The sequence below is a fragment of the Neomonachus schauinslandi genome, chromosome 14 (genome assembly GCF_002201575.2).
Source record: "Neomonachus schauinslandi chromosome 14, ASM220157v2, whole genome shotgun sequence".
Taxonomy (NCBI): Eukaryota; Metazoa; Chordata; class Mammalia; order Carnivora; family Phocidae; genus Neomonachus; species Neomonachus schauinslandi.
The window spans coordinates 71,584,324-71,597,610 of record NC_058416.1 but is presented as its reverse complement, the minus strand read 5'-3'; the positions used below and the strand labels follow the sequence as shown (position 1 = coordinate 71,597,610).

General features: G+C 58.3%; 1 protein-coding gene across 1 annotated transcript in view; it reads right to left on the bottom strand.

Moving 5' to 3' along the window:
- The window catches only part of TTC28 (tetratricopeptide repeat domain 28), a 604,133-nt gene that overhangs the window by 29,785 nt on the left and 561,061 nt on the right, over positions 1–13,287 (bottom strand). The window contains exon 13 of the mRNA XM_044921035.1: positions 13,023–13,163. Coding sequence (XP_044776970.1) covers positions 13,023–13,163 — 141 coding nt within the window. The remainder of the gene's footprint in view (positions 1–13,022; positions 13,164–13,287) is intronic.

Genomic DNA, 13,287 nt, shown 5'->3' with positions numbered 1-13,287 from the left:
TCTGGGGACACCAAGTCACAAGACACTGACCAACCACTGGTCAGGCAGAGCCAAGGGAGGGCTTTCTGGGAGAGGGCCTTTTGATGTGGGCACCATCATCCAGAGTTAGCCTGCCCGTGGACAAGGTGGAGAAGGCCATTCCAAGTTGAGGGAACAATGTGGGGAAGGGCACAGATGTTGGGGGATAGAGACTGGAGTGCCTGGGGCGGTGACTGTGGGGGACAAGCATGCCAGGTGGACCTGGGGCTCTGGGATTGTGCTGTGGGGAGGCCGGGCACCTCCTTAAGCATCAGGCTTGCCTGAACAGGAAGCTCCTCCCCCAGGCTAATTCCTTCCCTGGACCCATCAGAGGGCCGTCTGCAATCTATACCCTTCCCTGAGAACTTTCCCACTAGGCTCCAGGGCTGGGCTTCGCAGACCAGCCGTGATTAGGCCGTGTGACACCCCACCCTCATTCCTGGCCAGCTTGATGGAGAACCCGTCAGATGCCTTTGACCAGGGCCAGTAAACAGACAGTCGATCGAGGCACCTGTTTGCTCTGAGCAGGTTTCCTGGGACACCCTCTCTGAGCATTTGTGGCCAGGTAGTGCAGACTCTTCAAGAGCCAGGACCTGGGCACCCCAGGTCACGCAAACCTGCCAGGGGCGAGGCCCCATGTTTGAGCCTCAGTTAAAGCCCCTGCCTGTGGGCACCTGACTTTGTCCCGTTCTCTTGCCGACTGTCAAGCCCACCCACACATCATCGACACCTGCTGATTTCCGCCCCTGGACGCCATGTGAGTGCGGTCTCTCAGACTCTTCTTACCCTAGTCCCTCGAGAGCTCTCGCAGGTCACAGATGAACCATCTCTGGAGCAACAGCTCCTGGGCCCTGACCCCAGCCAGCCCAGCCCAGACAGGCCCACTTAGACCTGAACACATGGTGTCTCGCACTGGTCAGCCAGGAAGCCCCAGAGATCAAGCCTCTGATTTGTGCTTCTGTTCAGGGGAGGGCACCTATCCCTACAGATGCCATTTTCAAAGTAAAAACAAAAGCCCAGAAAATACTCCATTCGTGTTTAAACAAAAACCAGACAACCTGAAACCATAATCCAAAGTCGCAGTCAGTCCATGCAGCTCCCTTTGCCTGAGCGAGAGGCATCAGTGGCTGGCAGCAGAGCCCACCTCCGCGGCGGCCTCCCACGTCTCCCGCGGCGGCTTGCCCGCACGGGCAGCCCAGGCGCCTGGCCGGGCCTGGCCACTGGACCTCGGGCCCAGGGGGAGAGAGCTGGAGCGCGGCAAACCAAGCCCAGGAGCCACTGAGGATCCGTGCGGCCCCAGGGCCCTCCCGAGGTGTGGGCCCGGGGAGGGTCTCGGGCCAGGACCCTGGTCCTGCTGGGGTGGCCGGTGGCCCCTCCCCGGTCATTAGGTGCCACAGCTGCCCTGTGCAGACTGCAACCCACGGGCTCCCTTTCATGTGTTGCACTGACAGTGACCTACCACAGCTATTTACTGGGCTACATCTGCCTAGACATCTGCATAAAGATATTCAACAACAGCAAACAGCCAAGCGGTCAGCTCCTCAGCCCTGAGCCTGGGAATGCTTACCCACAGCAGTGGACCTCCTGGCTGCCTGTCACCTACCAGCCCTGGGACTCTGGCCAGCATGTCATTCTTCTACTCCCCTCTCATCCTTGCTTGTAAAACAAAAGGATCGGACTAACGTCCTTGCAAGTCCCACGCAGCTTTTTTTTTTTTAAAGATTTTATTTATTTATTTGAGAGAGAGTGAGCAGGGAGAGAGGCAGAGAGAGAGAGGATCCTCAAGCAGACTCCCTGTTGAACGCAGAACCTGACAAAGGGCTTGATCCCAGGACCCTGGGATCATGACCTGAGCCAAAGGCAGATGCTTAACCAACTGAGCACCCCAGGCACCCGGTCTCTTCTCATTTTAATAAATTAAAAGTCTACTTGCTCTAGAAAACCGTTGAGACTCTTCTGACCCCTGTGCGGACTGCCAGACACTGCCCCAGCCCCCAGAGTCGGAAGCTCGGCAGCCCCCCTGTGCGCCCTGTGTGAGCGCAGCTTTCGAGTCATCTGCCCCGGACAGTGGGCACCATGGGCGCATGCCTCGCAGAGAGGATCAGAGTCACGGCCAAATGACAGCAGGTCCCCTGGGCTCTGAGCCCTGGCAGGCAGTGGGTGACGGGTGTGAACAGGTGTGTGGGATGAGGAGCCCCAGCTGTCCTCCTTGCAGGCACACCTGCCTCCTTCCTGGCGCAGCCACCACGCTGTGAAGGAATGGCCACAGGGTGGGCTGGGGGTCCTCCACGGTGGGAACTCAGTGACTGCGCCGCTTCGCCTTCTGCGGGGACTTTCAGCCTGGCTGGCTTCTCTCTGCCTTGGAAATTTGACTCGAAGACAGAGAAGGGTGCCTTCCGCTTATCAGAACGGGAGCACTGACAGAGGTGCAGACGCTTGACACGTGGCAGGAGGGTGAGCCACAGGAGGGGCGCATCTAGGCCCCTGCCAGGCCTGCGTATCCACACTCCCCCCTCAGGGCCCTACGAGGCGCGGCTGTTCCTCCTTTACAGATAAGGAACTAAGGCTCCAAGACAATAAGAGAGCCATACAAGGCCAAAGAGCAGGGCAGGAGCCAGGCAGGCCTCCCACCTGGCACGGGAGGGGTTTTCACGCACCCTCCCTGCCTTCAGGACACGCTGAAGGACCTGCCTACCTGCACCTGCCTCCGACCCCTGCCCTCCCCGCTGCTGGGTCCATACAGGTGGAGCTGACCGTAGGCAGCCTCTCCGGGGAGCTGCTCTGCTTCCAGCTTTCTGGCAGCGACCCGACTGCCAGGATTCACCGCTGCACCACTGCACAGTGCCAGCAGGTGGCACTGGCCCCCCTTCCTCAAGGCCTGTCCATTTATTGCTAGGGACCCCGTGGGGCTAATTGACAGCCTAGCTCTCGGCAGAGATTTTCTCACACCACACCGTCTTTATTAGCTTATTCCTCAGATGATTTTTATTAATTTACTTCTGGAGAAATATTCATTTTCTCCACTGCATGGCTGTCTGGGTGGTAGCAGGGGAAGGAGAGGGAGCAAGCCCGGATTCGGGGAGGAGGGAGGCCGGCAGGTAGGGCGGAAGCTGCTCGGCCTCTGCAGTAACGGAATGCAGAGCCGGAGGGGATGTGTGAAGCACTACGGAGAAGGGCAGAGGCATCGGGGTGTAGTTTATGTCTCTGGAATGATGACAAACACCAGGCGGCCTGGGCGGCACTGGCTGCTCATGAATCTCCCTTCGGGGATGAAGAGATCTATTCCCCAAGCAGGGTGATTTATAACTGGGATGGGCCTGCAGAGGACCCCGGGTGCTCAGCCTTGCTCGGGCTCACACACACTGACACGGCCGGCGCTGTGGCTGTCTGGGCTGGGTGTGTGTGCCTGCCGGGTGGGAGCCAACCCAGCCCCAGGGGAGGCGGTGGGGGACTGCACGCCTGCAAGTCTCCAGCCAAACTGCAGCCCCGCGTGGGCAGCACGCCAGTCGCCCCTCCCATCAGGGCTCCGTTGGAGGGGGGGGGTTAGGTCACTGTGCACACAGCTGAGCACGCTAAACACCCCACCCCACCCCACACATGCTGGTTTCTCATGCCTTCACATTCAAAGATGGAGAGCAGAATGAGCAGGTGGACACAAGGGAGCAGGGGCCCGACTCTCCCTCGGGAGAGACTACAAAGAAGCCCCGCTCAAACCTGACCACTCCAGGCATGGCCAGAGCCACGGGGCCTTGAGGTTCTGTCCCATCTCTGCGGCATGGAGAAAGGAGCCAGCGACCCAGAGCTCAGTACAGCCGGAGCACTGGGAGGAACCAGAGCTCCAGAGGTTCGGGCTGGCTTTGGCTTTCCCCTACGCACACCTGGACCCAGCGACAAGCAGCCCTTCAAGGGGCAGACCTTGGCAGACTGTGAACAGGACTCCCTGATCTGGGGAGGAGGCAAGAGCCCCGGCAGAGCACCAGGGAGCAGCTAGGAAAGGTGCCACTGCATGAAAATGCCACGGGCCCAATCTGCCAGAGGAAGGAACTAGCTTTGCTGAGGCTCTGCTCCTTCGGGTGCCGGAGAAAATGGCTGTTCAGCTTACCGGGCGCCCCCCGCCCCGGCAGCCCACCTGCGGACCGCAGGGACTCCTTAGTGAAGGGGGAGACTTGGTGCTTGTCCTCCGGGAGCTTACAATCAAGTGTGCGCACACACGTGGCCTTGAAGCTTGAAGGCAGGCAGGAGAGCTGAGGCAGCCTTGGAGAGTATTCTCTTTTCCCACCTCTCTCCCGGGGCCTACCCTTCCAGGCATGCGGGGCCTTCCTGTGTCTCTGAGCGTGGGGCTCTGGAGCTGAGCCGGAGCGCTCACTGTGGGGCACACCCAGCCATGACATCTTTAGGACAACCAGGAAGGAGGGGAAGGGAGGGGGGACGGAAGTCACCCATGTGGGACATCTTCCGGGGTGGGCTAGATCTAGGCTGTGACGTGCGTAGGTCATGGGAATTCTCAACACAAGGCGGGTCTCCCCCCACACGCCCAGCCCCTCTGCTGTTACAGAGGAACGCGGGGATTAAGCTTCCTTCAGGCCATGAGGTCGGGCAGGGCCCTGCCCCTCAGGACAGTCAGGCAACAGGAAGCCTGCAGCCTGCGGGGGGGGGGGGGGGGGGCGGTGCTGTGTTCAGGGAGCCCGAAGCCTAGTGCTGTTTTGATCTTGGGCCCTGAACTCTCATCTGGAGTGCACCCTCTCCCCCAGGATGGCAGACACTACACGGGCCACCAGTCTCCAGGGGCCCTCTGTGAGCAGGACCTCGTCTCCTGGTCAGGGCCGTGCTGGGGGGAAGGGAGGAGGCTGCTCCCCACAGTGGGGAGCTCGCTCTAAATGTGGCTGCCTCTTCTCAGCTGTATTCCTGACTCGGCTCCTCACCTTCTCAGGGTGTCTTTATTGGACATTTTCACTTTCTAATGGCCGCGTCGGGCAGCTTAGCCTCTGCGCTCACAGCCTCAGGGCTGAGCCAGGCTGCCTGTCCTGGGCCTGAGGGAGTCCCACCTCTGCTCCTCTCTTGCCCCTCCACCTTCCTCCTCACGGCCGAACCCTGCTCTTGGGCGAGCCCCCGCCGCACAGCTGAGCCCTTTGCTTCCTTCCTCCCTGCCCTCAGTCCTGCCCAGGATGCTTCAAAATTCCCTCCAGGGCTCCGAACTCTGAACCGAGTCTTCTGAGGGATTGGAGCTGGCCTGAGATTTGAACAAGTACCCGGGGTTTAAGGTACCGTGGAAAAATTAACTGGCAAATCTATTATATTCAAGTAGCCAGAGATGCCTCAATTCAATTTAAAAAGGACTCTGATACCATTCAGTGACTCTCTGCTGAACATCCTCACACGAAGGGTTGTCTCCTCTGGGAGATGAAGGCTGTCAGACGCATTTTAAGTACTTCTTCAATAAGGTATCGGCGCTTTCTGCCGGCTCACCTCCTTAATTACCAAGTGCCCGGTTTGTCGGGTCTGGCTCCCTCCTCGGGAGAAGAGCCACGAAGCTGGGTGGCATCAGGCAGGGACCCTTGCTTTTCCAGCAATTTAGCTTGAGGAGCACGTGGGGCTGCACGTGGCTTCTTGCCTCTTGCTCTTGGGCCCTCCTGTAACGTTCGGCTTGTCGGCAGGTCCATGGCCAAGGTGAAGGGCTGTGGCACAAACCTCCACCAAGAGAAGTCACAGCCTCTGCCCACTCGGGGCTCTGCTGTGGCCATCTGCTCCTTGCTGTAACGTGCGTGAGGCTCCACGGCCAAACCTGCAGATTGCTGCCTTGGGAAAACCTGATGCGCAGCCCAGTTTTGCACGGGTGTTACCTCCGGACTACGCTCAGGAGCTGGGACAGATGGTCCAAGCCAGGCAGTCAGTGGGGAACAGGCTTATCATGTACGCAGGGATGGAGAGAAGAAACAATGATCCTGGGGTGGCCTGTCTAGCTAATGCATATCCAGCAATGCAGGAAAACCCCCTTCCACAGGGCCTTGCCCCTATACATAATTTGTGAGTCAAACACATCTGGCCTCCCTTGCACCCAACAAGCCTGCACAGTCTCACCAACTGGCTCATAAAGAACCTCCAAAGCTGTATTAGTGTTGTCCAGAGACAGAAAACACCACCTCGTGAGGTAGTGAGCTCCCTGTCACTGGAGGGATTCAAGCAAAGGCTGTGATCATTTGGCAGGGGTGTTAGACGGGTAGGGATCTGGGGGCCAGAGCACTGTCTTTGGAGACCTGGATCCTAATCCTGGCTCTGTCACTGACTAGCTGTGACCCTCGGCAACAAGTCTCAGGGCCCAAATCCTTAAGAAAGGGTTGCAATTATTCCCCTCATGGCTGTTGATGGGACTGGCTAAGATAATACATGGAAAGCACTTGACACAGTGCTGGGTTCTCAGAAAGTAATCAATAGACATTCACCACTATCATCATCATCATCATCACTGCCATTGCTGTTAATGTCTGTCTCAGTCCTGGCCAGCAGACCTTTCCTTCCTCCCTCCTTCCTTCGCTGCTTCCTCCCTCCCTCCCTCCCTCCCTTCCCTCATGAATCAACAAGTACCTGCACCCACTCAACACAAGGCACATGGCAAGGTGCCCTGGGGGACACAGAGAGAAATCAGGCGTGATCCAGCCTTGGAGGACGGTGCAGCCTGGGATAGGATAGGGCACGGACATGTGTAACTAAAACGCAAGGCAAAAGGCGGTGGCTCCTTTCTCGACAGATAGAGTGCCAGGGAATTTCAGAGAAGGAGAAAAGTATTCCCAGTTAGGGAAATCCAAGATGGGTTTGTGAAAGGGGCGGCTGGAGACGGACCCCAGGGAAAAGCCCTCTCTGCTGTGTCTTGCGCCCAAGCTAAGGCCCTGAGGAGGGAAAGGGCAGGTCCAGGGTCCCGTCGGGTTAGGACAGAGTGTAAGGGAGAATGCAATGGGAAGTGGGAATGGTGGCGGGGCCAGGCCATGGGGACTCGAACACCGAGCTCTGCCACTTCACCTCGGGGCCCCGAGCGAGAAGGTGATTGATCAGAACTGCGCCCCAGCCAGAGCGGGACAGCGAAGTCCGGTGGCCTGCAGCCCAGGTGGGTGGTGAGGACAGCAGCGTGGGCGATGGAGGCTCAGCCGGCGGGGGGCCAAGCCCAGCTCTGCGCTGACAAGGTGGGAGACGCGGGCCACGAACTTTGCTGAGTGTCAGGGACCTTGCAAGCGTGCTCCCAGGATCCCATTAAATGGCCATGTCAAGGGAACAGTGAGTCTCCAGGAAGGGTCGTGGCAGTGGGAATAGACAGAGGGATGGAGACCAGAAATGTTGCAGGGTGACCTGGCAGGTCTCTGCAGGGACTTGCATTTGGGAAGAGATCACCAGGGGTGGAGGTGGCCTAGTGTTTATGGGGAACGCAGGAGGGTTACGGGGAACACAGGAGGAGCCGTGGGGCGGGCTCAGCCTCAGCGCCCATTAGAAGCTGCACGGGGTGTGGGCTTCAGGCAAAGACGGAGCAGCACTTCAGCTGCTGAGGACTTTGCTAAAAGGTAGACTGTGAGTTGGCAAGTCAAGGTCAGGGCTGGGGCCAGGCAGACATCGGCTGGGCTGACCTCTCTGCTTTGGCTGGTGCTAAACGGCACACGTTCCGTATATAAATTTTATTCCCTCTCTTCTACCTTTACTTTCCTTCTATCTTGATGTTCTCATCCATTTATTTCTCTTTTATGTGATCTGGTGGCATCTGTATGTTTTGGTCAACTGTCTTAAATAAGTTCTGGAACAAGAAAGTGAATAAATAAACAAGTGATAAACAAAACATTATTTATAAATTATCTTGTGCCTTATAATATGTATTGGTAAGCTTGATAGTTAGGGGCAACCTGTGGGAAATCCTTTTCAATTCTGAATAAACTTGTCACTACTCAACAGACATGAATTTAAAGTGACTCCTGATAGAGCATTCCTATCATCACACCTGCACCTCAGAGAAGCACAGAGGGGGTGGGGGTGGGGCGGTGGGGGTGGCGCACGAGTGTTAACCTGGCAGATGCCTCGAGGCGGTGCATTGGGACAGGCAGGGGCCCTGAGGAGGGCTGGCTGGTGTACCTACTGATCAGTCGGACGCCAGGACAGGGGCTCCTGCCTGAGGCCTGGGGCCTGGACCCACCTGTGGAAGGAACAGCTGTTGGCAGGAAGGCCCCTGCCCAGAACTGCCCCTGTGCGGGGGATGCAGGTGGGCTGACCCAGCTCAGAGCTGGGGAGAATGCTCAGCCTTCTTGTTGGTGCCATCAGGAGAGCAGGACAGAGTCCTGGCTCAGAGCCACATGGCCACCACCAAAGAGCAGAAGACAGGGCTCGCAGGAGAGCAGCCAGAAGCTGAGCGAGGAACCCTGAGGCTCAAGGCCAGGGCTGTGGCTGTAACAGACATTTAACTGGGTTACCATTCTGCATTTATTCAAAGTCTTTCTGGTATTTGGTGGCCAGAGAGAGGCTGTAAGGGGAGGCAGCATCGAACTATCCAATCAGGTTCTGGGGTAGAGAGCTGATTCCTGAACCCACCCCCTCAAAGGGCTTTGGTGTCATAGAAACCTTAGACCTAGGGGCGCCTGGGTGGCTCAGGTCATGATCTCAGGGTCCTGGGATCAAGCCCTGCATTGGGCTCCTTGCTCAGCGGGAATCCTGCTTGAGGATTCTTTCTCTCCCTCTCGATCTGCTCGCACACACACACTGTCTCAGAAAAGTAAATAAATCTTAAGAGAAAAGAGAAAAGAAACCTCAGACCCAGGTGGGGAGAGAAACTGCTTACTACACTGTTTATCCATCACCACATGGATGGCATCCTCATAACTCCCATTATTACCCCCATTTTCCAGATGAAATAATAAAAGGCTCAAGGTCACCCACTAATGGAAGGTCCCAAATCCAGGTCTGCCTGGCCCCAGAGCAAGACCCCCGACTATGTGCCACACCGCAGAACACTGCCTAGCCATATGAACACAGGTGCGGCCAGGGTGCCGTCCGGTCTAGTGCGGACGTGCATGGCATTCGTGCAGGCTGCTTCGGGGCGGCACCAGGGGCAGGTGCAATTCGGATGTTTATAAAGAACCACAACCATGCGTCTGTGCAGACACACGCATGTCACAAATGCAGAGACGGTCACAGGTTTGCGGGGTTTCCGGCAGACTGACGGGGCTGACCTTGTGCGGTCAGCTTTATTTCTCTGCAGTCACTGCTCTTCCCTATGCTTCCAGGAATCTGGGGAGAAGTGGTCCCCAGTCTCCTCTGCCATGCCCCCCTCATCCCGTCTCGCCTCCCCCGAAGGCCAGGCTTTTGCTCACGGATTTGGAGGGCAGGGCGGGTTCTGGAGCCCTCCTCCCTCCCCGCTGCCTAGGTCTGACTCTCTAGGGTGAGGGGCGGGGGTGGGGAGGGAATCAGGAGCTGCCGAGGCCCCTCCGTGCGACTCCCTGGAGGTTCATGCGAGCAAGCACTTCTGAGGGCCCTGCGGGAGCTTCCCCCTGCCATCCCCAACACGGGGCGACCAGATCTGGGGGGCAGCCTCCCCGTCCTGCCACATCCTGCATGTCCTGTAACTCTCCTTGCTGATGCCCTCTGCCCAGGAAGCAGCCACTCCGGTGTGGAAGCAGCACGTGGCTGAGCCCATGGGATGCACCCATCCGGAAAGGCCCTCGCGGGAGCCACACTAGACATGGACACGCAGGCCACACTGTGGCCCGCCCACTCTCGCCTGGGCCCTCCTTTAGGCTCTCCTCTACCTGCCCCCCAGTCACGGGAGGCTGCTTTCCACGGGATGGTGACACCTCGTCCTCTCTTGGGGGACTCCCACCAGGCCCCAAGTCTCACTTGCCAATTCCCCCACCAGTCTTCTTTGAGACGTGGCAGGTGCGTGGCTGGGGTGCTAGAGGTGGCAGAGACCTGAGGGAGGGCGCTGGCCCCTCGTGGCACCTCTCTTTAGAATGAGGACACTTAACACTTCTTTGTCCTCTGTGTAGGCTCTAGCCACTCATTTCTGGGCAACAGGGAAGGCCCTCTGCACACCATGTCACACACACAGCCGGACATGTGGAAAAACCAAGGCCTAGCGTGCATACTGCGTCAGCGGTAGCAACAGAGACGTGAACATTTCTCTGAGATACTGGTCCTGACTGATGCTGGATGGGGGCACTGTCAAGACGGTGGCACCGCCCTGGGGCCCTGAATCCGGGATGCAGTTCGAAGCCATCCTGTTCTCCTCTCTCCTGTAGCAATTGTGACCTGACGGCCCCCAGGCTCAGCCGTGCGTGCGCACAGCGCCTCCTCCCCCTCCCCCCCAGGCACGGGCCCTCCAGCCCTCAGCAGGACTTGGAAGCATTCTGCAGGACGCGTAGCGGCACCTGCCCTGTGCTCGTGTAAATGTGTTTTCCACCACAGTGCACAGGCAAAAAGGAAACCAGTGGTTGTGGAGACCTCTGAATCAAAGACAAAACAAAGAGCAAGGCCAGGGGTGGCAAGAGAGGACTCTAATGCCAGGTCTCACCAGCCGTGGCAGCCTCCTTGCCAGACTGGTCCAGCAAGCCGCCAAAGAACTCTGCAAGCCCTCAGTCAATAGCGGGAGCCTGAAGACAAGCCCCTTCTTAGCCATCGCCGGTCAGGGACAAGGCAGCTCACCTCCTCGAGGAGGTCGCTGGACATGGAAGGGGCAGAGAGGGAGGCCTGGGAGCCCAAGGCAGGGCAGTGCACCTGGGAGCCCTGGGGGTGCGGGGGACGTGGGAAGGCGCAGGCTGGCAGGGCAGCCGGCAGGCATTGCCTGCAGTCAGCTTTGGTACCTGCTGCTGCGCAGGTCTCCAGCCCCTCGCCCGCGTGCACTCCTCAGCTGCGACATGCAGGCCTGCACTCCGCTAGCTGACGAGGACACCTTTGCCTCTGTGGTCCCTCCTGAAGCTCTGCTGCCCTCGGATGGAAGCCAGAACCTCCTTCCTGGGTTCATCGGGAAGCGGCAGAGAGCACTCGGCATGGCAAACTGTCCGGGGCCTTATGGGCTCACTGTGTTGAAGCTGAAGAAACACAGGCTGTTTCCCCCATACAGTCTGCCCTCAGAAGCCTCTAGAAGGTGAAGATTGGAAATGTCTGTGGATGCTGCTGAGGGAGCTAAGTGCAGAGCAGGAGGCAGCGAGGCCCAGGCTCCCCACCCAGCCCCGAGGCTGGCCCAGTCCTCAGCTGAGATTGCATTGTTTAAATGAACCCACCAATTAATCCATAGTACCGTGCTCATCAGACCTACGTCAGAGCAGATGTGAAGGATGAAAGCCATTTTCCCAAAAGGAGCAGCTCCATGATCTGAAAGTCACACCAGCTCCCACCCAGGGATGATGAGCTAGGATCCCAGACATACCTGCTTTGACCCTTTTCTTACCGTATGCCCAAAGCCCTGGAGGGGCTTGACTGGCTGCCGGCAGGCCTGTGATCAGGAGGGCCACGGAGGCCTCATGGCCTGTCTTTGGCCTTCTCTCATGTGAAAGACAGGACGTGGGGTCGGAAGAAGAGCAGGTGAGGCCACACCCTAGGTGGTGAACACCCGTCGCATTCCCAAGTTTATGCACCCACATTACCTGAAGAATTCAAGCTTAGCACTGTCCTTCCCACTCTACTCAAAACAGTAGAAAGCAGTGTGTGCAGTGCCTTCTGTGCATTAGGAAGCCTGTCCGTGTGTTATTTATACGTAAGCCCCTTTAATCCCCACGGTAAGGGAAAACTGCAAGCCAAGAAGCTTGTTCCCATTTCAGCAACGAGGAGACAGGCTGACAGAGCTCACTCAGCCGGCAAGCAACACAGTCAGACCCTGAGCCCCCCCCGCATTGTGGTTCCCAACCACGCCGGCGGCTCCTGCAGTCGACAGTCACCTGCTCAACAGGCCGCGATGCTGGCGGAGAAGGACACGATCCCAGGCCCGGGCCTCCCCCCACCGGGCCACATCCCCCCATGAAACTACAGCCGTGCAGGACACGTGTGAAGCGGAGGAGATGAAGGAGGACCTGGAGGTGAACCAACATGAAGTTGTAGTCTCCTCCAGCCAAGCTGCCAACTCCCACATCCCTGGCCCCTGGCTCCCACCCATTCAGCTTGGCCCTGGGAAAGTAAACACACATTTGTCACCCGGACAGCACAATAAGGAGAGGAAACGGGCCTGCAGTGGGAGCAGACAGGGCACCGTGTGCCCCACAGAGCAGGGCTCCCAGGCAGAGGCCGCCTCCACCCAGAGCACAGTCACTTCCCTCCTGTGTTCAGGCTCCACCTGCTGCCCTTAAAAGTCAAGGCCGTGGCAGGGACCTGAGAATCTGGGACATCTTTCTGGAAAGTTCTAAATGTGACTCCCGGGTTGTGGCCAGGCAACCCAATGAAAGCGGGACAGGTACCCCTCAACCCCAACTGCCTGCCACGCTTTTATCTGGACACCGCTCAGCTATCACCCCTGATAAAAGGATATAGGGGGATACTGGTTGGCAATTTCAACCTGGACCCATCTTAAAGCCATGAAGGCTTATTTGGTCAAGTAATAGGGAGACTGGGTCTCAGGGTGGATGGGTGGGCTTGGGTCTGGACAAGTCCTCCCTCCAGGAAGGCTGGCACCCCTTCTCTCCCTGGCCTCCCTCAATCTCAGGTGTTTGGCCTACACATCGCTGACCAAAGCGGGCAAAGGAGTAGGTAGAAGCGCTCTGTCTGGCTTCTGCCTGCTGTTTGGGAAGCCGGCTCTTGGGCTACATGAAGAGGCAGCCAGCCGGCCCCTGGACCTCCCAACCCAGACAAACACAGATGGTCACATCAAGCCCGTCACTCTTTTCTCTCTCGACCCAGAGGTGCTGCCATGGCGCCAAGGCCCCGATAAGCGTGGGGCTGTGGAAGTGTCACACTCCTGCAAATTCCTGGCCGGCGGCCCCAGCAGCTGGAAGGAGCGCCAGCCGGAAGCACGTTATCCTACAGCCGGCCTGGGAGCTGGAGCCTGCACGCACCTGTTGAAGAGGTTGTTGCGGCGAACCATCCGCAGAAAGCCAGTCGGGTCGGTAACAGAGTTGAGTTTGTTGTTCATCTCTTCGAACTGCTGGTCCATGATGTCTCCAGCTTCGCTCTCCGTCTCACTGCTGGCACAGGCCCTGCAAGGGAAACCACAGAGTGAGCCAGTGGGAGAGAGGAAGTGCTCAGCCACAACAGTCTGCCCTGTGGTCCGGTGCCACTCCCCTCCCCCCCCCCCCCCCCCCCCCCCCCCCCCCCCCCCCC